Source organism: Sciurus carolinensis, chromosome 7 (genome assembly GCF_902686445.1).
Source record: "Sciurus carolinensis chromosome 7, mSciCar1.2, whole genome shotgun sequence".
NCBI lineage: Eukaryota > Metazoa > Chordata > Mammalia > Rodentia > Sciuridae > Sciurus > Sciurus carolinensis.
Window position 1 is genome coordinate 10263410 of NC_062219.1, and position 26611 is coordinate 10290020.

Consider the following 26611-nt stretch of genomic DNA (forward strand, 5'->3'; position numbering starts at 1 on the left):
CTACCAGGAAACCTCAAGATGGAGATCTTCACCTCGGTCCCCCCTCACCATGTCCCCAGCGAAGGACAAGCAGGCGGCCTTCAGAAAGACCAGTGACTTTTCCAGATCACCAAGGACCATCTAGCACTGCTTGAGTGTTGTGAAAATTACATCCTACTGTTCTGAAACTGTTGTGGAGGCAAGGAAAGGAATGGAAATTGCTGAAAAATTACAGCAAGACATTCTTATGGTGCCACAAATGTTTTCATTGCATGTACTTTAATTAAGCCTAAAAGTACATTTTCCTAAAGCCTTCTAGGCAGATTTACATTTTCACAGTCTTTACCATATGCTTGGTGATATGTATAAGTGCATGTGTATGGACAAATGTTTATTTTTATTTTAGAATGTTTTGTAACAAAACAATGTTGGTCCATAGTACGCTGTCAAAGCAACAGCAGGTTTATTATTTTGCCTCTTTCAGGCCTGCTGTTAGACGGGCTTTATTAGGGACACTATTAAGAATAATTTCAAGCACAAATTGGAATGGTATCTCAGAAAGAGCAGTTAAACACTCCTGAATCGCATGTGTTTGCAGTGCTCCGAGAGTGAGAGGGACCTCTGCTTCTTCAGGATGCTCTCCTTTGAGGCCCCCTCCTGGATTATCAATTCATTCAAAAAAGTGGCTATTGCTCACCACAGAGCAAGAGTCTAACAACTTCCGCTCTAGTAAATGGCTTCTCTTGTCCTTATCTAGCACCAGAGCCAGAAGTCTGCTTGTCAAATTTTAAACATATAACAATTTATGGTACAAGAAGACTAATGAATGTGGAAATATTCAGAAAAAAGTTAATACACAACTTCAAGTGTAATTGCATTATAAACAAAAAATGGGGTCAATGATTGTTTGATTTTCTCACATTTAAGTAGAAAGTGGGATTTTGATAAGTTTTTCCTACAGACTCCCTGGATAGAGACAATCTGACCAGCAAGCTAGAAGCTAATATCCACCTCAGTCATTCTTTGTAATTTGGAAAGTAGCAAAATGAGCATTTAAATATAAAACATGGTCTGTTTTAAATGAAATTATTATTCTTAATTATTGTCAGAAGTTTTAAAGATTATTATTTTTCACCTCTGAAACTTTTCCTTTGAGTCAATGTACAAATGTTTTTGGAAAGTTACTTGAATTCTACATGTTCATTTAAGAGCATTACTGATCCAAAATGCCTTTTCCTATTAGAAAGAGAGAGAGAGAGAGAGAGGAGAGAGAGGAGAGAGAGAAAGGAAATAATTAGGGTGGATTATGGGAAAAAACCCACACAATATTGCTGCCTTCTGAGACTCAAAGCAAATAACACAGAGATACCAAAATTAAGGAGTCAGCTCTCCCTGCTCTTCAGCCCTGCTTCCCCCATCCTGGAAGCACTGCATGTCTCATCCTGGGCTGCAACGGAAACGCGTCTCCAGGGAAGGCGAGAGCAGAGTGCCCTTCCTTCCTCTGAAAGGCAAATGCTGGTTGTGCCAGAGCTCCTCGTGAATTTCACAGACATTCACTAGAAAGGCCAACCCTTCAACCCGTCAAGCTCTATCTGTTTAACCCAGTGAACGGATAATTAATAGCAGACTCCTTTTGGGTTTTGACTAGATTGCCAGATCCCGCACAGCCAGAGTCTTCTTCCCTCTGACTCGCTTTTCCTGAGCTCTGCTCTTCAATACATTGCCTTATAAAATTAGCCTGTTAATTAAGCCTTCTTGGCAACTAATTGCATGTTAAGGATTTTTAAAAGAGATCTTTTGATTCCCTATATGAATGTAAAATAAAGGTTACTACAGCACATTACTCTTTTTTTAATGGCACAGAATTAATTTCTTTAGTAGGCCCAACTCTGAGGTCAGAAGAACATTAAGTCTAAAAGAATTCCCTGCTATGTACATTACCATTTGTTATTTATATATCACATGGAAATCACACGTTCTCAAGATCATCAGCAATCTTGTACAGAACACCATTTTTCTACCTCAACTGATTGCAATATAGGTACACATTATTAATTTAAAAATTCACATGCACTAACATTTCTGTAAGTTTGTTGTTAATTCAGACATATGATTTGAAAATGAAGCAGGGCTGATGTTATGCCATACCGTACTCAGGTTGTAAGTATTTATTTGTTTACTTTAGGTAAACATTTTGAAATGTTTTAGATGGAACAGCCCAGGACAGACTTAGTTGGGCCAAATGTGTCATTGAGTCCATGGCTGCATCAGTTCCCAAGTAAATGGAGGAGCAGCTGTGTGGAGCACACCCCGAGTTCAGGCCCAGCATGCTTTGTGCAGAGGCACTTCTTCACCAAACAGCTGTTACCAGAAACCAACTTTTACAATGCACGTAAACACTATTCATTTTACTACTAATGCAATCATTTATAAAGAAAACCTTTTCATGGATCAATAATGAAGAAAAAGTCTTATAAAACAAACCAACAAGCAAGCATTAACGTAGAATTAATTAATTATCCAAAAACCCCAAAAAAACAACAACAAAAAAAACAAACAACCAGAGCCACTTACAGGGCTTGATGGAGTCTTTGGCCAGCCTGGGCTGCTAATGCTATCGCTCTCATCTCCATGAAAGGAGGAGATGCTAGCAGAGCTGGGGGACATTGGGGAAGGGACTGGCAGGTTGCCTGGGGTTGGGGGCTGAGAAATACCCTGAGAGCTGTAGCTATCCTGTGGTAGAGGAATAAAAAAAAAAAAAAAATGACAAAGGTAGGGCAAACTTTATTTAAAATAACAAAAAGCACATCCAGTTTAACAGACTAATTTATATATATATATACATAATATATATATAAAGACACATACAAACACACATACACAAACACATGTATAAAGGTAGTAAACAACATTCTTAATTAGTATGATTTGGTAAGTTTGCTGGATGCTGTGATAAGGCCACGAAGCCACCATGCTTACTTCAAGCTCACATGGAATGCTAAGCATGGGTTACCCCTTATGAAACAAAGGAAAAAAAAAAAAAAGCTGTTCACCTTATTTATCAAATAAGGCAGGAAAGCAAAATATTAAGTATGTTGTTGTTGCTGGGCGGCCCAAACAGGAAGCTACAAACTGAAGGCAGAGAAAATGGCTGCAAGGGTCAAAACCAAGCAAGATCCCTTACTTCTCCCCACCCCCGAAGCATTTCTCAGGTGGGTTTTGTCCCCACCCCCTCCCCCAATATGAATTAATGCCATAAGAACTAGTAACTTTCAGCTCCACACCATGGAGGGGGTGGGGAAAGAAAAGACTAGAACATGTTGCACAAAATGAAGGCATGCAGAAGAGAAGAAACCGAGAGAACAAAAAGTGTAGCCAACACCAGGGCAGAGGTAGCAGCGTGGCAGCTTTGGCCAGGCAGCGCCCACACCACGTGCAGGGGAGGAAGTACCTTCGACTTGCTCTCGGGCTGCGGAGTGCCTTCTTCTTTGCCATCTGCTTTGAGAGGCATGGGCAGTTTGGATTCACCAGGAGACATCATATCTGCAAGACCCATAGATGCTAATCGAAAACAGGAGAAAGAGTCAGGATTATACATGTGATTTGTCAGACTGTGCTTCTGCCAGCACTGTTACTGAGTAAGGCACGGGACACCTGAGTTTCCCTTGAAGGAAGAAAAGAAGAGAGAAACAATAACCCGGAACATTCTTATTTCTGAATACAATCCTTTTTGTAAAAAGAAGAAAGGAGAAGAAAAGAAAAGAAAAACAACAATCACTGTGTATATTCAAGACCCAAACGACTGAAGGCTGACTTATTATATATTATTAAATTATTATTTAGTTTTAACAGAGTAGACAACAAATGGAAATAAGCCAAATGTTTACACGCTCACCAGGGGTTGGAAGCAAACACTGGGTGTGCCTGTCTACTACCTGGGTACTAGTGACTTCTGATTTCCTCAATTCAAGTAATCTATAGTTTGCAAAACTATTCGAAACTTCTTATTGCTTCATTCAAATGTTTTATTTATTGTACCTGGTCTAGTCTACAATAAGGGAAGATGAGTACCCAAATGACTTCAAAAGCAGAAGCGGGAAAGAACTTTTTGCAGGGAAGGCTGTGCCTCCCTCCAGCCGGGCACACTATCAGCAGTCAGTCTCCTGACAGCCAGCTCAGATCACCACTGTGGGTGCAAAGCCCACCCATGTTTACTATCTCTACAACTCGGAGAGGCAGTAGGCTCCTTCCAGGCACTGCAGGTTCACCAGAGGACAATTAATTTATACACATGTTTTACAGATATTAAGGGACATTTTTTAGGTTAAAACTATGGGTTTCCATTTCTTTTTAAAGAAGGAACAAGGCTTCAGTAGGGAATTGGTGTAGCTATCCAGGGAATCACAGGTGAATTTCCAGAGAACCCCACTGTGAAAACCATCTACACAACCCTGGCTGGAGGGGCGGCGACGCGTGGAGATGAGCACAGAGAGGTGGGGAGGTGCCCGGGCAGGAGCGCGCATGAGGCTCCAACGGGGTGGAGGCCAGAACTGCTCCCTGTCAGAGTCACAGGGACCTGAGGTCTGATGAGCAGGGCCATTTCACATTCTGCAGAGGCAAGGCTGGCTCGACCAGGCCGAGCACACGGAGCACAATGTGCCAGAAGCGGGGGACCAGCTTTAAAAGACTCTACAGATTGCCCACTACAAAATGATTATTGCACATATTCATGTATTACTATGTTTTAGAAAATAATTAGTTTTAATTACAGCAGTGAGAGAGTGAGCAGGCTCTGGTGAATTAGCTGGCAAGCTCCGTGGTGCTAATTTGCTAATATCGTTAGCATCGCTGCAGGTTGAGACCATAGGTCCTGCCAAAAAAAGCCCACCGTGCCACGTGCCCATGAGTTTACATCAGCACACTCAATAATGCACTCTGAGATCCTGTATTTCCACCGTGGACACATTGGCTGGGTTTTCAAAGCCCATTTACAGCCCAGTCAGCCCTTAAAGTCATCACAACACACACAAATCATAATTGGGATGTTTTTCTTTTTTTCAAATTACTTTCAATACTTAGACTTTAAGAACTGGAACAAAAAGCTTTTTCAAGTGATGCAGCTGCAGAGAAAAATCTATTGGGATCAGCTAAAAATGCTGTTATTTTTGTGAATGTGTGAAACCTCAAAAAAGCAGCTGAGAGATGTTACACCAGGAAGACAGCCTTGTTCAAAGTGCTGGATTGATTTCATGCAGTTTCATCTCTGGGGTATAACCAAGTAGGAATTGGTGAACCTGTGCATTCAAGAACTCTCTGCAGAAGAACAGAAGGGTCAAAAAGCAGCACGAGTATGAAGAGGGGGCCTGTGCACGACAGCTGCACGGCCCGGCTTTGTTTCTCGCGAGGGCTCACAGAAGCGACAGCCAGACACGCTCCAGAGAAGGCGGGAAGGTCATGGTGTGTGGCTTCTGCCAAGGCCTGCTTCTCCAATGGTGACAGCTTACTTACAGCTGTGGTATTTCTAAGTCACGTCTGAATATTATTTTGAAAATAGGAATAGTAATATCATACTTCATGCATTAAATGTGCTAATGTACACAAAAGTAATTTCAGAGCATAAAGAACTGGGCCAATATGTATTATGATAATTAGCGATAATTTTTGACTTAAAAACCAGACTTGTATATGTTGGTTTGAAACTCCTCAAATTTCTTCGTTCTCTATTACATATTTTTAAATGGGCAGTTTGGATGTCCCAGTATAAAATCTGTCAAAAATTGCATTGTCCTATAATTTTGAAAGATGAATAAGGATAGAATTCAGAGTCCTGATTTTAATCAGTACTTCTGCCTCACAAGGTGAAGTTCATTTTACTAAATGGATCACAGGCCCTTCCTTGTGGCTCTCTCTCCTATTTGTTGGACTGCGTATTCGGACTTCTTACCGGGATTCTCAGTGCAGCACAGCGATGAGCCATATGCCTCCGGGGCACTGGTACTCCAGGGGTACTGCTTTTTCTTTTCCCAGAAAAGAAAGACCACCACTGTTCTAAGGAAGTGTTCAAACAGGGCACTGTTCTCTCTCCACTGACATCAGTAATCCAGCATGTGACATTCAGACGCAACGAGAGGCAGCGGGGGACCTGCCGCTGCAGAAGGCGCTGTCTGAGCGCTGTAAGTACATTCAAGCACTAGCCTCTGGCTCTACCACTGAAATCTAACAGCTAGGATGATTTCTTAAAGCAAGCACGGTCAAGGTCCTCAGGCAGCTATTCTGCCCTGGATTTTAGACATTCAAAAGGACATAAAGAACATGTGACACAAGTAAAACTGAACTAAACACTCGTTCCTGCCTCCTCCTGGCGTTCTTTACCTTCTCTCCCTGCAGGCTCTAAGTCACCCCCAGAAGATGGTAAGTCAGGATCAGAAACACACACAGTTCTTTCCTTCCACAGTAACGTACCATGCTCCGCAAAATATTCTATTCCTTGTTTTGGATAGCACGAAGGGCTTCTCTACGTGTATACCTCTGTTTGGGACTATTTTTCTGTGTGGCGATCTATGAAGCACACTGTTACCATAACTTCAAAGAGAGATGAACAAAGCTTGGGGGGAAGCTGTTCCTTCCCACTGGACTGGCAAGGCAGAGAGAACCCTCCAACACCCCAGCGTGAGGCCTCCCTTGGAGTTGTAGGCGGGGAGCGACCCCACGGTTCCCAGGAGGGCCTCCTCCCCATGCACAGCCCCAGCTAGCCTGCTGCACAGGCTGCCCCAGGAGAAGAGCAAGCCTCTCCTCACAGCCACACCGGTGCTCCAGAAAGCCCTGTCCCGCACCTGGCACACCAGCACACATTCCCCCAGATTGAGAGATCTGATTTTCATGACTGATCACGTCCTTTCTCTGGGGAAGCAGCAGCTTGTCTGAAATCATCAACTTAAAGTGAGCAAGCGAGCAAGCAAACAAGATCACCTTAAACTACCTAGATAATCAACCACCAGCAAGGGGGCTAAGGGCCCAGACTTCCTCTTGGAAGACCATCGGGTCCCAAGAAGACGGCTACCCAGCTGGCAGATTCCACTCAGGCAGCTTTGTAAGTTGGCAGTAGCTAGTGGCACACAAAGCCAGCAGCTTTTCTACAGGTGACTGCTGGCAAAATACCTCCAAATTAGCAATTCTTAAACTTTTAGCATGCACATGTGAAATTACCTGACGAGTTTGAGAAGAAGGCAGATTCCTGGACCCACCTCCCATCACAAATTCTGATGGGAGCTCAGAAATCTGTGGTTTTAAAAGCATTCTAGAGAATCTTGAAGTGTGCAATTCATAAATCTGGGGTAGAGTGATTGATGTTTCTTTCTCTGTAAAGGGTTATCAGAGCCAGTTTGCCCTGCACAAGAAGGACAGTGATGGCACTCTGCATCTAGGATCCAAGGCTCAGCTGGCAGAGACTCCCCACTGGAATTTGAGCAGGGCTGTGTGAGGGGCAGACTTGGGCACAGTGACACACGGCTGCTGGTCGACTATCCACAGGATGCAGTGCAACTCTGCCTGCAATACGCAGTCCTAACCTTCAAGTCCAAATAGTCAGAACAGAACAGAAGCAGAAGCGATCCTTGAGGGGGAAAGTGACTCTCCATCCAGCTTCCCATGTATTCCGAGTGAAAAAATAGTTGTCACATTTATACTCACACTGCCCCCATTTAAATAATGACTAGTTCACTGAAGCCTGCAACAATTTGTCACTACCCAGGAGGAGTTTTGGTCCCGCACACTGCGGCAGCACCTGAACCTGGTGAAGAGAAAGCTGGATGCCAGCTGCTCTGGTGCAAACTGAGGCCAGGAGATCTACCGCCAGCCCTGGCCAACATCTGGACTATCCTCACCTTCTCCCAAAGTGCACTTGATGGAGAAGGGCTTTGCCGTTATCCCCGGACTCCTCTCAGTGGGCCTAAACCACTGATGACGAAGGGTCGCCCGGACCCGTCTGCAGCCCAGCGCTCACCGGCAGCCCCAAGGCCTAGCAGGAGCTGGGCTGCTGTACACTGCACTGCTGGCTTCCCAGAGGCTGGCTCAGTTTCCCAGGTTTACCCAGACCTGTTAACATACATGTGGCACATGCTAAATGGTCAAGACTCCTTGGATGTGCTTTATATCAGGTAGCATATGACTTATTCAACAAAAATTGAAATAAAATCATATAAATGTGCAAAGTTTGATAAATGTCTAAATTATTAAAAATTCAATATGTCAAAATGTACAATTCAATATAAATGCACTGCTACCAATACAAAAGACTATGAGGATAAATGGCCATTCACAGACCAGATTTTCTCTGTATAAAATAAAGAATAGTGAATTATCTGAATACTAATAATAGAAAGACACTCTCTCTCTCTGTGAATTCCCGTTAAACTGGTTGCTCCTCAGAAATACACACTTCTCAGGCAGGGCACTGCAGATCTGTTGTAGTGGGTAGTTTTGTGGCTCTTGGGTCTACAGAAAAAAAGGGAAAATCGAATGTTGCTAATAGTAGATGAAAATTTGTGGTGTAGTTTCAATGTTCTCAAGGAGTTTTATTTCGGGAAGTTAGACAAAACACAAGACTGCCACACCCAGATCCTCTGCCACCAGGGACAGCACTGGTGGGGAAAGAGGGGGCTCCCTGCTGACAGCCTTGTCATGGGGCAAAGTGCCACCTTCCTGGGATGAAATACGACCTGCGTGACATCAGGAAGGGCTATTTTGTTTATTTTAAAACCTCCACTTTTACCAATAGTTTCTGTGTTTTCTTCTCTCACGAGCCTCGGAAGGAAGTAATCAGGGACTACCACTATTAAATGAGACTAGAGATCGGTGACCTGGAAGCTCAGGCAGGAAGTGAGTGTGGCCCTGGAGATGAACAGCCAGGACTGTGGAGAAGGCAGCACGAGTAAGAGAAGGTGACCAAGGAAGCCAGATCTCTGGCTCCAGTGTTTTCCTGACATGTCGTGAAGTGGTGGGGGACATACAGCTGCTAAGTCAAGGTCTGTCTTAACTGAAGGAGCAAATTGTGCTGCAGTGGTCTCTACGGTCAACTCGATTCACAGCAACTCAGCATTTGGGAAGTAGCACTTATTGCCTGGGAAGTCTAGGACCCTGAGGAGTTGACCCAAGGGTCTCAGACTCTGAGAAATGGGAGACAGACATTTTGAAGACATCTTGATGTTTCCCACAAACTAACAGAATACTCAATGCACTAATCAGACATAATTTTGTAAGAATGTTTAACTGCTGAGATTACCAAGTGGGCTGAAAGAACTAAACGCAATGAAACATTTCTGGCAATTTCTCAATGGAGATGACCTACAAATAGCACTGAGGAAGCAGCCCCTTCCAAGTACACATGCAGAGGGGTTTTGCTAAATGAAAAGGTGCTTCCAACTCTGCCCTGCAGCTATTTCCTCCAAAAATGAATTCTCCGTTATTTATCTGTACCACTGTCAAATGCAGAGATCTTACTTTGAGATCCACCAATGCTCCTTAATAATTCTCAAAGACAGAACTTAGTGCCTGTATTTGGCAATCACCAATGATATCTGAATATGTCCATGTTATATAAGCACAGAATGAATAAAGTAATTTACACAGAATGTAATGCAACACTTAAGTCTCAAACAGACTGAGCCAATTTCCCAGAAGTTAAAAAGTAGTACTATTTCCACTTTCACCAGTGAATCCATCTTCTCAAGTTGACTGGGCACATTCACTGGTGAAGCCTAGGAGGAGAGGGGAAGATGGGTAGCCCTTGGGAGCCAGAGCTGCCAGGTTACCTGTGGCGCTGTTCACCATGGTGGGCGTCATGCTGTAAGGCGGTGCCTGTGTGTTCATCAGGCCAGAGCTGTTGTTCATGGGTTGGCTGTAGGGAGAGCTGGAAGCCACAAGTCCACTCTGGTTCATGCCAGGAAAGCTGCCTTGCCTATATGAAGAGAAAGCACAGGTACACATAGACTGACCGCGCACAGCACAGCGGACGGCCCTGGTGTCAGCTCTAAGGACGTATTCAGGTGAGGGTGGGGCTGGGTTTTCACATTTGCTAAAAGTAGACTGTTTCCTGGAGAAAGAGACTGAACTATTCTACTCGGTAACTGTCCATTACACTGTTTAAAAATTCCAAATATCAGAAGTTATACAAATTAATTATACATTCATAATTATGTCAACTGTTCAGAGTTATTTATGTAGAGGAATGTTAGCAAGAGTAGGGAACTTGAAATAAGGACAGGAATTACAAAAGCAAGCAAAATTAATGTCTAATGTTTTATAAAATCTGGCTATTAGCACTGCTTAGTATCTTCACATCAAAACCAGAAGTGGAAAACAAATGGGCAGTGCGGGGATATTAAAACAAAATTCTGTGCCCTAAATTTTCCGATGTAAAGAAGATGAGAGAAAGTACTGCTAAGGCTGTCCTCAACCTACTACTTCACTCTTTGGAGTTTAGGTTCTATTAAAAACACACTGATTCCCCTATGTTAAAACTACATAGCAGACACACCCCTCTACTGCACTCTGGCAGGGCTTCTCTGTCACAGGATTGGACAGGGACTTAGATCAACTCAAGTTTCCCAAATCTGCACAGCCCCTCCCCCTGCATGCTGCTGCCATCAGCTCTTGCTGACTTGGTTTTGCTAGATTTATCCAATGATTGGCAAGAGAGACTTTCTCTTCACCCTTGCAAGAGAAGGATCTTCCATCCAAAAGAGAAAACTGTCCTACGACTTCTCTGACTGCTGGTGATGAGAGGAGATTAAATGGCACAGTGGTCTAGTTCTCCCAGGGAAAATTCTAAAGCAACAAGAAAGATGGTGGCGATGTGGGAAAAGTCTTAGAAGTTCTATTTCATCCTTGTAGTCGAGCTTTTCTTATGAAAAACCTTTAGAACCCCTTTAAGTTTTGTGGAGTGACGCCACTCTTAGTAGTGAAGCTAAGAGGACAGACAGATGCTTTGCTTATTTGTTCCAAATTAATCATGATCACACAACCCCCTTCACTACTGTCAAACTATGACGTGGTGGCTCTAAATACATCATAGTCAATATTTTTATGAGACTCTTTAAGAGATAAACATAAATCATTTTTTAAACCAATATACTGATCTTTTTGTTTGTTTCCAATGGACTTAACTCTCTTGTAGGAAAAATTCAAACACGACTATTTGAAAAATTAAAGATTTAAGTTTCTCCTTTTTTTAAAATAATAGACAAACCATTCAGAGAAATTCTGTACCAATACTCAATGACAGCTTGACAAAAACCTTAGATAAATGCTGAGGGAGCGGCTCTGGGACAGTGGGGTATTACTTGACCTTTGGTCCTCAGCCCACTGAGGGTTCCCTCTGAATCTCTGAACTGGTGAGGGGCACGACACACCTACTGCAGCTCCCGGAGGGGATCTGAGACCACCCAATGGCTTCCCATTAGCCTCGAGTCATCCAGCACTTCTGGACTGTGGCACTGCAGCTATAAATATGTTCCTGGTTTGGGCCGCAGTGTCCCTCTGCAGATGGCTGGCACTGACTCAAGCATCCTAGGTTTCCTTCTGGGTATCTTTTCGCTATACGTGGTCCAGTGCCAGTTTCAGAAGCAGCTCCCATTGGGTCTGCTCTGCTTCTTAGATGCACCTGTGAGGAGCACCCTAAGCTTCTGACAGGCTGTTTTCTGGAAGACTATTTCCAAGTCAGTAACTGCTTCAAGTCTCTGCTGGCCTGCCTGTCTCTAGGATGTGTTCTAATGGCCACTTCCCATGAAGGCCACGCTTGCTCCCCCTGGAAGGGAGCCCTGCTGGCTGGATGTGAGCTGCACCTGTGCACAGCTCTAAGCTGCTCCTGGCTGAGGTCAAGTAACCTCTGCTCACCTGGGCTCTTCTAGTGGTGCGAGCGTCCCAGAGGAGGATGGGGCCTACTTAACCCTTGCATGTGATGCTAAAAAGGTCCTGGTAAGTGAAATGAATTGGGAGAGAACACATTCATCACTGTAAAAGGTATTCTAAAGTACAGTCCACGGTCACCTTTGCAGGCTTTTTCCAATTTAGTTTCATGTGTAGGTAACTAACATGGAAGACACTTGTTGATGCTAGAGTGGAGAAGAACCAGAATACTCAGCCCACCAGGCAGATGACTAAATGAGCATCCATCCAACCCTGGTCTGTGGTTTCTCCCCCACATCTTCAGGGCCCATATTCAATCACCATAAGATGACGAAGGCACACAATGGTTTTAAAGTAACAATAACGACAACAACAACAAATCAAAGGTTTAAAGGTCCATGTGTTGGATATGAGTTGCCTGTTACAGTGGTCCTCAATTACACTATAACAGTTGTTTTAAAAGTCTGGTTAAAAAGCCAGGGGTATTATTTGGGTGGGCTGTGACAATTACTAGAACCTCAGAGCCTCAAACATGAGCTAAGGGCTGTGTCATCTTCACAATGCAGGTCTCTGTCCAGGACAGCACTCCCTGACCACTGCAACCCTTCTGACCAAGCAACCTCTCAAAGCTCCATGTGGAGTTAGGAAAGTCACGAGGTTAATCACCACTTTCTTTCTTCAAAAGGAAATTCAAAGCAACAAACCACAAACAAGCAAACATTCAAGTTGAAATGAGGGGACATGTCCAGTGCAAAACCTGCCAAGAAGTCAGATGAACCTGAAAGATCAAAGTGCCCCCCCCCGGGACTCTTGGGCTGTCAATCACTGGGCGGTGACTTCTGCTGGGTCTTGGGCTCTTCTGTCCCAGATCACTGCTGTCCAGAGTCTGGAGATTTGAAACCCATGGCCAGGGCTGTGAATGCCGAACAGCACCTCGGGGTCATTTCTAATCTGATGCACGTTCTGAATGGGATTGTTGTGGCCGTGACACTGACCTGCTGCTCAGGCAGCGACCAGACTGCACACCATGGAGACTGGAGGGCGCTGCTGCCCACGCTGCCCGGCCCTGCCCAGCCTGCTCAACCTGCTGCCCACTGCACTCTCCCTACTCCCTCATCTTTTCAAAGGCAAAGGAGATGAGTTTCACAGACGTGCAGACCAGAACACGGTCCTGGGGTGGCGACCTGTGTGAGCCAGAGTGGTCATTCTACTGCGGCTCTGCTGCGCCTGCGCCCCGGCAGGGCCCCCGCTTCGTTCTGCAAAAGGCCAATTCGTAGGTTTTCCCTTTGTTGACGCTTTCTCCAGGAGCTCACATTCACCTGCCGTAAGGGCTGGCTCCGGGACACTCGGAGCCCGCGCCCGCCGTAGAGTGGTGACGCCGGCAGGGGAGTGCCCCGCTTGCCAAGGTCGGGCCTCACCCAAGACCAGGCGACTTGACATTAAGTGACGTCTCTACACGCGGCTTCACGGAAAGCAAGGCCTCACCACCTGAGCAGCCAGCAGTGCTGACAACGGTGTGTCTGGACACGGCCCCAGGGAAGGGCCGGGTGGGCGGCAGGGCTGCTCTGGGCGCAGGCCACCGGCGGGACCCCGCGCAGCGCCCCACACACCCAGGCGGATGCTGCCCAGTCGCGCTTTGGGGACAGTGCCCGCTAGATGGACAGCCAGTGTGACCACCAAGCCCACAGGCCCTCCTCCAGGGCTGCCGGCGCCGCTGTGGCCCGATCTCGAAGCCAGCAGATGGCTTACTGACTGCAGGGTGCTTCACCACTTAGACCCAGCCGCTGGGACCTGGCCTGAGACCCTGGGAAGCCCCGATCCCAGAACACCTTCCTCCCTGCCGCTGCGTGTCCCTGCAGGGCTAAGGCTGCCTCAGTGTGAGGGGACGCCTGCTGGAAAGCTTCTGTGACCACAGGCCTTCCACACGCGCACCTAGCACCCGCCACCGCCGGATAGAGGTTTCTGGTGGAATCACACGGTGCCTCTTCCAAAGCAGCACCGAGGAGAACGCCAGTTGAGCCCATTTGAAATCTACTATCCAAAGAGCACAATCAAAGCACGGGGCTCACGTGGCTTTGTGGTGGGCCTGACCCGTGAGTGTGCCTGCAGCAGTTGTGTCACCAACGCTGGTGGCAAAGCCACGTTGCCATTTCAACAGGCCAGTGGCTCTGGCTGGAGAGCAACCCTGGGAAGGCAAAGTGGCCTTTGTATCATTGAACAAAGACAAATAGCAAACCCAAGAGCACTGACTTAGAAACTGTCATTCCTGTAAAAATATACACTAAGGGGTGTTTAAAACAACAACCAAACAAAACCAGCCATTCCATTTTCATTCAAGGAAACATACTAGAAGTACAAAAATCAGTCAGAAATACCTTCTGTGCAGGAAGCACACTCATGTCTGGGATGGCATGGGCACGAAGCAACACAACAGTGGCCGAAACACAACAAAACGAGTGACCAGAGCAGCCACGAGCACTGTGGCCTTGCTGTGGCACAGGGTGAGGTTCCTGCACTTGCAAGCTTATGGTGAGCAGGATGGATGGAAGTGACCTGGGGAAGGGATGGCGGCCCCTCGGATCTGTGGGTTGGATGGGAATCTGCCAGATGAGGTGGCAAGAACTGCAGGTGTAAGGGCCCTGTGGCATCTGGAGAGAGTGGGCAGTATGGGAAGAAGGGGCACCACGTGAGGTCCATGGTTCTGTGAGGTTCTGAACCCCAAGAGAAGAGACCAGGGGTTTCAAGCAGGAAGAATGGCACTCAAAGATATGTGTCCGACTCTGACCATGGGAGGCAGGGAGAACAAGTGTGGGCCTCAGGCGGGAGGCCACGGATGGTGGAAACAGCATGCAGAGCTGAGCAGCAGCGTGAGTCAAGACGAGGATTTGGTGATGGATTAAACACTGTGGGGGAGGAAAGGCCTGGCTTCAGGGTGGCCACCGAGACAGGAGAGAGCGGGAGCGTGGCTTTGGACACCTGGAGTCCGGCGGGCTTGAGTGCTAAGGTGAGGTGGCACAGGCGGGGGACCCTGGGCCTGGAGAGGCGTGCCCGCGTGCTTGGCCCATCTTTCCTCCCGGTGCTCTTTCCTCACTGGCCGGTGCCATCCCGTCCGAGGCAGCTGCTCACTCAGAGAAAGCTTCAGCACGTCACGCCGGCAGAGAGCTAGTTCAGGTATGGTTGCTGTCCAGCTCCTGGTCCCTTTGGTGGATGTGTCTAAGCTGCGTGATTTCCTTAAGAATGGTGGCGAGGAACATCTGAGACCCACAGCTCTGTGGAGACTCCGCAACGCAGCACCTTCCAAGAGTGAGCAGCAACCTGGGCCTGGCCTTGTGACCCGGCCTCCTCGCCAGCTGCCCGGGCCTCTCCCATTCTCCACCTCCGCCCAAGGCACTGCTTCACCGCGCATCCTGGCGAAGTGCCTTCGGTGGAGCTCTGGAAGTGCTGTGCCTTCCCCAGGGTTCCGGAAGGCCCACACCTCAGACACATCCTTCCTTGGCGACAGTCACCACTTTTCGCCAGCGGCTCCCTCGATGCAGGGGCCAGTTTTTGTCCCTGAAGCAGCTTACTGGTCCTCACTGACTCTCTCACAGGAACCACAACAGGCAGAGCACCAGGGGTTTGAGGCCACAGGCCTCCCTGTCTGAGCGTGAAGACAGTGTAAGAAAGAGTCCACTGCTTGGATTTGGGTAACTGAGGGCCAAGGACATCTATGCATCCTTAAAGTCGACTTAGCCGGGCTCCCTCTCGTGCTTGGTGGGCTGCTTACTGCATCACACAGAAGTAAACTAAATGTTGATGACAGTTACTGCAGAGGGGTTCCAGCACTTCCTCGCTGATTCCTGGCGTCCTGATGGCCTTGACTGCACAGTGCCAGTGTGAGCCCCAGTGGGGTTTGGGACCTGTCCTCTTTCTGTAGGGGGTGACTCCCAGACCTCTGGGGGTGCTGGTGCCATGCAGCATCCCCCTGGTCTAGGAAAACGAGACCCATACTGGACCAAAACTGAAAATGAAAAAAAAAAAAAAAACCCAAAAAAACCAAAACCCCAACCAGCAAGCACTAATGTGTCCCATGGACAGTGCCCGCTCCTAACTGCACTAAATGTGAAGATCTTCACCTTACTGTTAAGCTTGAGATCATAATACCATCAAGGGAGTCTCAAGAGCGGAGTGAGAGGGAGCCCTAGAGGCCTAGGAGTACCCAGCCCCAGATGCAAACGAGCCTGACAAATGCAGAGCAGCTAATGAACACCCACCGGTGAACTAATCCGAGGGATGATTCAGCAATGAGACGATTAGGAATACACACACCTTACGTGCATCCATACGTATCTCTTGTACCTTAATGACCTGTCAGTTGGTTTCAAAAAACTTACTTTGGGTCCCAAGTTCTCCAACTCTTACTGTATTGTAGCATATTTTGTAAAACCCTTGATAGGAAGCTTGCACGCGCACACACACAGAGTCATTTTTGATTTAAAAAAATACTCCTAAAATCTTTACAAACTTCCTGAGTTAAAGATGGCCTTGGGTCACAAAGTTACTAAACTTGGTAAAACAACACACTGTTCAAAATCAAGGTAGAAAATGCCTCAGGAGAGGCCTGAAGGCCGAGTGAAGCCCAGTCCCACACTAGCCTGACGAGCCCCTGCCCTGCCCCTGCGGGGCCCAGCGAGTTCCCACCTGCAGGTGTCTGGGCAGCAAAGGGAACCCAGCATGCGCTAGTGCTCCGAGCAGGGCTCTTGCCTGGGTTTTGTTTGGCTTGTGTTCACATCTGGGATGCTGGAGTGCAGCCGAAAACAAGAGGAAGAGCCAGGCTGCGACGACCTTTAGGGGGCGTGTCCACAGTCCTTGATCCTAAACCGAGGTGCCTGTGAGCGCTCAAAAAAGATTCAAGTCCCTCACCAGAGATCGTCACAAGGCACCCACGACAGTCTCCAACTGGACCAGACGAAGGCGCAGAGCGTGTCTACTTCATGGGTCACGCTGCTCCTGCTGCCTTCAGCCCAAAGCGCTGTTGAGGTACCGATTCCCAGGCTAGGAGAACTTTGCTGCCTCCGGGATCAGCCTGCAAGCCTTGCAGACTGGCAAGCAGGCCTGCGTTGCTTTCTGATCCACGAGTGACTTCAGGACCCTGCCCTGGCCTGAGTAACTGGGACTTGCTGGGCGGTGTTGCTGTGTGGACCACACCCGAGACTCCCCAGTGTGAGCGTGAGCGCCCGGGCAGCTCGCCTTCCCGGCTCACACCAGTGCTCTTCTGGAGCACAGACACCAGTCGTGGGTGTGGGGGGCTTTCCGCGCCAGAGTCCCCTAGGGGATCTGTTAAACACGCAGGCACAGGGACGGTCCCTCCTGTGGCTGGGCGAGGGTGTGTGTTTGAAATCTCCAAGGGATAACCATCTGCGGTCAGGGCAGTTCGTGGACTCCAGTCCACAGAAGGTCTGCTGTATATTTCATACTTTGATACCTTGGACCTCATTAAAATAAAATAAAAAACTCAGTTTTTTTAGAATTAGTGTTTTACTGTGTTTTGAAGACTTCTAAATGTACTTGAGGGCTTTCATAAGTGTTTTATAACTCTAAAAAACTTAATTGTGAAATCATAATCTTAAAATACCAACATAATATTCATATTCTAAATTTTGAAAGAAGCGACCAAAAACGACTGCATAGTATTTAGATGATAATACCATGCCTTACATTTAACTGCAGAAATAAAATCTCTATTTTAGCTGTTGAGATCTTTCCTCTTTGTCTTTCAATAACATGGCTTTTCAAATCATAGCTATTATGTTAAAACCTAATTGTCCAAAATCCAAAGGGCTGGATCTTAGTTAATGCACCATCCACTGCTCCTTGGCACAGGGACACCACTCTAACTGGGGCTTGACACATTCACAAGTTTTTTGGCCCTTCTCTTTGACATTTTAATGCACTCTCTCCATTAAAGTATTTCCACATCGGTGGCTCCTTGTCCATCAGCACAACCGTGTCATACTGGTTTCAGAAGAAAATAACACAGAAAAAGTGCCTGGCTGGCAGGTAGCAGCACAGCACATGAATGACAACTGTGTCTCAGTAACAAACAGTGGCTCGGAGCCACGTGGACATGAGATGCGCACGCAGCACGGACAGAAGCAACCTGGTGCACCTGAAAGCCAGACTGACGGATTTGCCTCGGTGAACTGACCCAGCTGTTTCTGAGCAGGGGCGACTGCTGGTCACATCCCCTTACAAAATGTGCAGCTGCTTCCACACTTCCAACGGCTGGACTGCTACTGATCCAGATTAAAAAAGTAGTATTAATTAAAATTTCCAATTTCTTATTTGACTAAAACCAAAAATACTTTAAAACTAATTTTGGTGGCGTTAGTTCTTGTTGTGATGGGAGCACCAAAATGCAGGTACACGCATGATCCCTCTTCGTGGTATGTGTTAGAACAACTGTCTTCTAGTCAAGAGTGGTGGGACTTCATATTGGTTGGCTTTGCCCTTTATTTGCTTATTTTTTAACAACTAGGGAGTCTGAGAGTTTTCCTTCTTCTGAGGTTTGGTTAGTCCACTGGGGATAGCAAAAGGTCCCAGTGCAGAAGTGCACGCAGGTGTCCCCTTGAGCCCAGCACCCAGCAGGAAGTGGCCTCTTCCACAACTCTTCATTCTTACTTCAACAGCTGCAAGGTGGTCTCAACAGGGTTAAATGCTGAAGCAGTGTCAGTGTGGACAATCGAACGGTGACAAACGCTGATGCTCAAACCCATCAGTGTGCTGGCAAGTATCTGTGACTTCCCCTGCAGATGCCTGGCCTGAGCGGCTCAAAGGTCGCCAGGGTGTGTGTCGTGGTTGGTGCGGTGCAGGGAGCAGCGGGCCGGCCCCAAGCGTGAGGCAGGGTCCCCACTCAGATGCTCCTTCTCTGCTTTCTAATTGCAGGCTGTCTTTAGACACAAAGGAGCACTCAAGTAGAGGGTGTTTTCTATTTTTATTTTTTAAAGGAATATCTAGTTTAGGAACAGCGTAACAGAGGAGGAGGAGAACCAGGGGCCCTCCTCTGCCATGCCGTCTCCAAACTCAAACTGTTCCTCCCCCACAGAGTCAAGGAGCAGAGCCTGCAGCCGGGTCCAGATGCTGAGCAGCTCCAGGACTCTGTCATTCTGCAACTGCGGCTCTGCATCTTCTCGGAAGCCGTTCTTATGAAAACAGAATAAAGACCTTAAAGACCGGTGCCAGATCTTTCTTCCAATCCCGCGTAACCTAAGACTTGACTTAAGTTTACATATGTGATGTGCTGTTGTGACAAGATTTAAGGGATTAAAATCTGCTTATTCACATACCCTGGTTTAAAGATGCAGGGCTTGTTAGACCTTTTAGAAATTTAGTGATGTCATGCTTCCTTCTTGGAGCTCATTTCCAAGAAAAAAATCTGGATAATCCTGAAATATCCAGCTCCACCAATCAGTTGTGTATGGCAGAGCTGTCAATTGTTGGACACTACCATGTGCCACCTAGAAATAAGGAATAAGGTGCAAAGCACAAGAAACAACCCAGGGAATGTTAGTTGTACACGTGTGTGTATGTTTCAACCATTAAGGTTGCAGAACACGGATTCAGTCAGCCAAAAAATCTTAAGATCTGTGTTACAGCTGGGATTCAGGGCGACTGCATCTTGAGGAGGCAGCAGCCGTGGTGGCTCCCAGGCCTCTGGCAGGCTGTGGCTCTCCCAGGCTCAGGCGGTGGCTCAGAATCTTCGTGGTCTGATGCTAGGGACAGCCATCGGGATGGGCTTTGTTAAGATCAAACAGTATTTCCAACTCTGCTTCTCAAACCTCTAAAATAATATTGCACTAACAATTAAAGCTTCAATTGTTAATTAAATGCAGCCATGCAGTTTCTGAACAAAAGCCTATCCATTCTGTACAGATAATTCTTACAGATCATTAACTTTGGCTGGGCATCAAGATAGCACTCGTACAACGAGATCCACCACCTTCTATTGAGCATCCTCTCAAACTGAAAGGAAGAATTCCTTTACCCAATGGGTGAAAAAAAATCTATATATACTTATCCAATGCAGCAGGTGGATCTCACAGGCACGGCGCCACTCTTAGAGGAACTGATAAAATGGCTTCCGATCAGTTAGCTGTGTATTTTCTCTACGCCACGTAACACTCGACTGGTCAGAGAGCACCAGTGACGAAGTCCCTCGCCTTGCCACGGAGCTTTCTAACTGCAGCTGTGCACACTCCCCCCTCCCCCCCTTCATCACTAACTTGTCCTTCCTGACTCTTCACGGGGTCCAGGTCTCTGGGCCTCTGGCTTGAGGAAGAGCCTTTAAGACAAACCTTGTGAACGCAGGGCCCTCGAAGGGCCCGCGCCATGGCTTCCTTTCCAAAAGGAAACTGGCTTTTCACGAACTGTTTCCCACACAACCAACCTAGCCTTCACCTGACAGAGCCATCGATGGGGGAAGGGAGCAAAAAGAAAGCCCTCAATGCGAGTTTTGCCACAATGCTATTAAACGAGGAAAATCAAATCTCTCAACCTGTAGCACTAAAATACAGAACACATATTTTTTCAAATTCAATTTCTGTTTTAAAAAAAGGCACAATAGGCTATGCATACTGCAAACTGGAACAGAAGGAAGATTTAAAATAGAAATCAAACTTTCTTTTCTTTTTGAGAAAGAATACTGTAAACATGAAAAGCCAAATTCACAGCCAACAGGTGCAGGGCTGCAAAGACGAGCTTTTGCCAAATGTACGTGGTAAGATTTACACAGAATAATCCAACCTTTTTTCTAATTTTTAATTAAAGAGGAAGTGTTGTATGGTGAGGCAGCTATCTGGATGCCACTGGCTGAAACACAGATTGGATCTTCTCATGCTGGTTAGCTAACATTGATTTTCTGCAACAGGGGAAGAGATTTTACTGTGAGGCACACCATTTAAATTCACTTTATGCAGTTGCTTCACGTGGCTTGGTGAAGCAGGGCCAGATTAGGTTTGTGGGTGTAGACAGTGCTTCTGGGCAGAGAAGAACAAGCCTGTGGATCCCAGGCTGATGGTTAACACCTTTCTCCCTCCCCCTGATCTTCCCACTGTCTTGTGAACTGACCTTGAAGGTACAAGGGAAAAGCACAAGAGAGGAAAAGACATTTTCCCAAGAATAAGAATGTTTACTTCATTCTGTAATTGTTATTTTACTCTGAGGATTCTATTGAGAATTCTATATTTGTTGGTCCCCATTTAGGACCACATTCACAGAACTCTCAGTTATGAAATGACCATTTCTTCTGCTGTCTAAATGAATGTAGACTGAAAATAAGGCTATTAAAGAGCTCCGTCATGCACCTGTAACAAGCAGTGAAAGAGTAGTTGTCGAAACAAAGCTAGCTGACAATTCTGTTTTATTTTAATCAGACAGGTATGTCTTTCCAGGAACTATCAAGCACAATGAAGTCTGTATACAACGATCTTATCATCAATATACACAAAACAGTGTATATATCAACAGCTCACTCAGCAATATGATGCTTTAAGGGCATTTATGAACCTAAAAACGGTGATAGGGCCTGATACTGGGTACTGAACCCATGGGTGCTTAACCACTGAGCCACACCCCCAACCCTTCTTATTTCCTATTTTGCGACAGGGTCTCACCGAGTTGCAAGTCACCCACTGGTGCTACAGGCATGCACCACTGCACCGGCTAGTATGTAGTTTTACAGTGGGAAAGAAAAGTACTTTTTGTTGCTGTATGTAATTCCTGTATTGAAATTGGTAAAGATATGGCCACACTGTTCAGGTAGAAAATTCTGTGTTGTACTATCTGATTATATTTTCCTGGTGGCTTCAACATTTATTGGCACAGCTGCTGGCTCAGTGATGCCATGAGGAAACCTCTCCTACGCCTTATGAACGGCCCAGGCCAGCACAGGTCTCCGATCTCAATGCCAAGCCACTCTGGGTGATGGCAGCTCACTGTGGTGGCAGGTGTGGTCATTACAGTCAGTAGGAAAATGTTGCACAACACGGGTAACAAGACAAACAGTGACAGTGAAGGGGAAAGGATGCCCGAGCAGGCGACGGTACTGCTTCAGGGACAGAGATAAAGGTTTCCACGTTCCCTCTCAGGCATGAAGGAAAGCAGGCATGCCGAAGCCATGCACAGACAGGACTGGAGGGTGGCATGCAGGTTTCCCCCAAACTGCAGCAGTATGGATAACAAAAAGCAAAAGGAACACAACAGAGGTGGGCAGACAGACAAGCCGTCCGGGGGGCTTTCCTACGAGGACGTTTACTTTCTTGGTCTGGGTGTTCCTTCTGCAGCCAGATGGCATGTTCGCTGACGGTTTAGGAGAAAACACCCAGGTCCCGCAGAAGCCCAGGGTGTGTTGCCACCTACCCGTACTGGTCAGCCTGGTGCATCATGGGAGCCTGGGAGCTGCCATAGTTGGGGTGCTGGGAAGAAAACATGGGGCGTCCGCCAGCCCCAGACTGGCTGGGATAAGCAGGCAACCTAACGTATGGTGGCCTAAAGTGGAACAGAAGAACAGCTTCTTTGGATTTGTTCTGTAGCATAAGTTCGAATCCCTGTTCACAAGCTATTCCACATGTAGGTGGGGGGTCACAGAAGTGGGTAACTAGGCAGAATACCTTGGGCCATGCAGCTGCCTTGGGTGGGCCTGGATAAAATTCCTTAAAAAAAAAATTGTTGGGGCGGGCAGGGCACAGGAGAAAGAAAAGAAAGAATCTCAGATCTAATCTGTTTACAGATTTGAAGTATAGCTTTGACTTTGGCAAAATCAAAAACTAAAATAAGCAGCCCCCTTTTAAACTCCCAGAGAGCTAAAATGGGCAGTAAGGCTTTGGAACGGTCTACCAATTAGAAATGGAGAATAAAGACACGTTAATTTCTAAAGATGACACACACACTGGCCCGGAAAAGGAAACACAGAAAGACTGGCTAATCAGGCAGAATTCTGCCCTCAGCTCTGTCACCCTCCTCTCAGATCACCTTCAGAGCCTCATGCCAAATGCAATCACTTCCTGCTTAACAGAAGGAAAGTAACCTTTGCTTTGAGTTCCAACAATAGACAATTCATTTAAACCTGACTCAGAACTTCAGCTGGACCAGCCGAACCAGTCTTCACAGACAGGTTCATCTAAACATCCCCCACAGCCTCCGCACGTCTGGCTGCACGGCAGGGGTCGGGGATGAGTAGGTGATTTTCCTTTGTAATTCCTCAAGGGAAATATATCATTGTTTGGAGCAAAACTGAGACTGGAGGGGTCCCTACCTCCCCGAAATAGCAGGTTCAGAGGAAAAGGAGCAAAGGGACACATTTACACACACTCTCTTAGTTTTCATTTCCTTTTCACCAGAGTCAGAATCTTCTATCCTTTCTTCTGAATATAACACTGAGATAAATATCTTTTAATGTGCTTCTTTTATAATATAGTCATCTTCGTCTCATAAATTTCTGATTGTGTTCTTATTTATACAGGTCAAGTACTACTTTTAAAATTAATATTAAGAATCGGGGCTAAAAACAAGTAAGTAATAGAAGTTAAAGCCTTGCTCTATCAACTTAAACTTCCTGAAATACCACCTTTGCTTTGTTAATCACACTTTGGTTTGGATGTAATCATGCCCAGGAAAAAAAAAAAAAAGCAGCATAAGGAAATGAAGTGTATAAATCCTACACAAATACTGAGAACAACACATAACACTCACATGTACACATGCAAAGTTTCCATTTTACAAAGATTCTTATTGTAGGTTAAAAAAAAAGTGGGGAACAGGTGTCTTTTTCAATGATTTAAATTTTAAATGTTTTGCCTTTAGTACTTCCTGCTCAAAAGTGTTTTAAATGAAAAACTTCGGTATGCAGGTTTCCTGGTTGCGATGACTAACCACAGACATTTTTAAGACACCTCCCACAACTGATGAGCCTACCACTCAGACTCCTTCCTCAGTGGATCATAAAACACGTCTGTCACTCACTTCTCTGACTTTATGGTACAGTGTATATCTGACACAAAAAGGATAGCCAAATGCCAGTGTGTTCTACTATTCTCGCGTCCGCTGCCTGGTCACGTGTCAGTACAGAACCTGGCTGGCCGGGTCCCAGAGGCTTACCTGCTTTGTGCTGAGTTTGCAGCAGCCTGCATCACGGCTGCAGCAGCCTCCTGTGCCTTCCGGTTCACGGTGGGCATCGGCGGCCCCATGCCCGGCCCACCCTGCTGAGACATGCCAGGAGAGCCAGGGGTCACGCTGCTCATGTTTCCAGGAAACGGTCTGTTCTGCATCCCAGCTGCCGGCATCCGTCCCAGGGGCATAGCACCACATGGCTGGCTTGGCCCTTGTCCATGCATCTGGCTGTTGGCACTGATACCCATACCAGGCCCTGGGCCACTGTAGCTTGCACTGGGCACCCCACTATACGTTGGGGGTCTGGAGTAGTTACCTAAACAAAAACCAAACACAGATTAAAGGTTTTTATTTAGTCCTTACACTTGTGAAAACACTCACTGGAAATACTTTCTGTTCGACAATGTGCTCACCACAGAGCAGTAATCATGGTCTCTGTTAGCCCTTCCTGTTGGTGCAGATGAAGCAGCCAATCTCAAAACATGCTTTCTCTGCACATTCCCAAGGCCCAAGGAGTGAACACAAAGAGAAAGAGTCCCCTGTCCCCAGGCTCCTGCAATGCTGAGGAGAAAGGCAAGCTAATCTTAAAATGGGATACAAGCAATAAACTTGCTTCAATATTTTTATACTGTAACCAAAATCATTGTTCCAACTCCCAAGTCTTCAGAGGAGGGCCATTCTGAGACTGGTCAGTCCTAGGTCAACAGTTATGGTAGGGCAAGTGCCCTGAGGGTCATGTTAGCCTCCAAGATTATATGGGGGGTATCATGTGGGTCACCTGATGTTAGTCCAGCATGGCTTTTCTCCAAAGTTGGGAACAACCATTTGAAATTTTGCCTGGGCACCCAATGAAGTGACTAGTTTGTGCTTAGGTCCCAGATCTTATGATTCTAGCACTAGTGTGACACTGGGCACAGTGAGGTGGTGGCATGAGGGGAAGCAGGCAGGGTTGGCAGTTGGAACAAGAACCACAACGGTACCTCCCAAGCCTGCCTGCGCTGGAGGTGCTTCAGAGGAGAGCTGTGAGGCTCTGGCTATATGGTAGTTTTGTTCCCTTCTTCTTCCACACCTTCTATTCAGATTGCAGGTATAGGAATCAAAGTGAATTAAATGCATCATGATACCACTTCAATAACAACAACAGCAGATGTTAATCATTGAACCAGTGTGGGTCGCACACCTGGTTAAGTGCTCTGCCCCTGTGAATTCATTCATTTCTTCCAATAATCATGTGAAATGTAGATATCACCACTTACTTAAAAGTGAGGGAAATCAAGAGCTAGTAGCCTGGACTGAGAGTCAAGCAAACGGACACTGGAACCCACGTGTTCCACCGCCCAGGCACATTGCCTCCCAGTAAATCATGGTTGAAATTAAAGATGTAAAAAGACAGAGGTGTTTGTAGAATATGGATCAGTTTCTCAATCAGTAGCACTTTCTGGAAGATTCTTCCCATCCGTCAAACAATATGCAACTGTATGTGACATAAAGTTGGATGCCCCTGGATTCCCACACTTGGGAAGCTACGATCTACATATGCACTGAGCAGAATGGTCAAAGACAAGAAAAGACACCAATGTGAAACCACAAAGACTGAGGCAGGAGTGAGTCTGAGTAGGGCTTGGAGCACCCTCTGGGGCAGCGTGGTAGAGACTTCTCTGAACAAGCAGTTCTGCCCTTCCTGATGACGCCCCTGGGTAACCTGCTCAGTTTCCTTCCTCTTCCCATGAATCAACGACAATCCTCTGATACCCTCCACTGGAAGAGCTGTCAGGACGGAACACATGCACAGCAACCTGAACTTGAGCAGGAGGCAGAGGAGAGGAAGGGCCCCTATGTACGAGTGGCCAGGAATGCTGCACAGGGGCAAGAGAACACTCAGGACAGTCACCGAGGAGCTGCCGGGGCTGGGGCGGGGCGGCGGGGGGAGGTCGGATCTGCAGGGCCTGTGGGCTTCTGCACATGGGATGCACCCCAAGGGTGAGGAGCTTCTCGATTCTGCAAAGAGAAATGGGTTAACAGTGACAAAGGCAAACTCTTAATATTTACTAGGCACCAGGCTCAGTTCCAGGGTCTTTGCGTTAACCCCTTGATTTCCATGAAGCCCAAGAGTAGATGTTACTGGCACCCTGGTTTAGGACATGAGGACCTAAGATGCCGGAGTTAAGTAACTTGCCCCATGGCCGTTCGGCTGACAACTGGAACCACATGGAACAACCAGGAAGGACTAAGGAAGGCTGAGTGTGGCATCGAGTCCCAGCAGGTCACATCTGACCCTGGCCTCTTCCAGGTTGAAGAAAGAGCATGTTTAATGAACAATATTACCACAATCGTAAAAACAGGTTTTCTTAAACACAACACATAAAGCAGCTTCACCTCCAAATCTGCAAGGAATTCCTCAGAGTTCTGCTTACTGGGTGCTCACTCTTTGCCAGGTGCATCCTGCGAGCCTCCTGCTTGGGCTGCCTGTGAAATGTGTTATTATTCACAGCTGATGTGAGGTCACTGTCACGTAGACCGTGAGGTCACTGTCACGTAGACCGTGGGCCAGCACGCTTTTTCTGCCAAGGGCCAGATAGTTCAT

General features: G+C 46.7%; 1 protein-coding gene across 6 annotated transcripts in view; it reads right to left on the reverse strand.

Moving 5' to 3' along the window:
- The window catches only part of Arid1b (AT-rich interaction domain 1B), a 389935-nt gene that overhangs the window by 29948 nt on the left and 333376 nt on the right, over positions 1 to 26611 (reverse strand). For 3 of the 6 annotated variants that reach the window (XM_047557065.1, XM_047557069.1, XM_047557070.1), the window contains exons 8-11: positions 24016 to 24343; positions 9789 to 9934; positions 3431 to 3540; positions 2554 to 2712 (exon numbers count right to left, since the gene is read on the reverse strand). In XM_047557065.1, the coding sequence (XP_047413021.1) occupies positions 2554 to 2712; positions 3431 to 3540; positions 9789 to 9934; positions 24016 to 24343 (743 nt within the window). The remainder of the gene's footprint in view (positions 1 to 2553; positions 2713 to 3430; positions 3541 to 9788; positions 9935 to 24015; positions 24344 to 26611) is intronic. The other 3 variants (XM_047557066.1, XM_047557068.1, XM_047557067.1) reach the window with 3 other exon arrangements.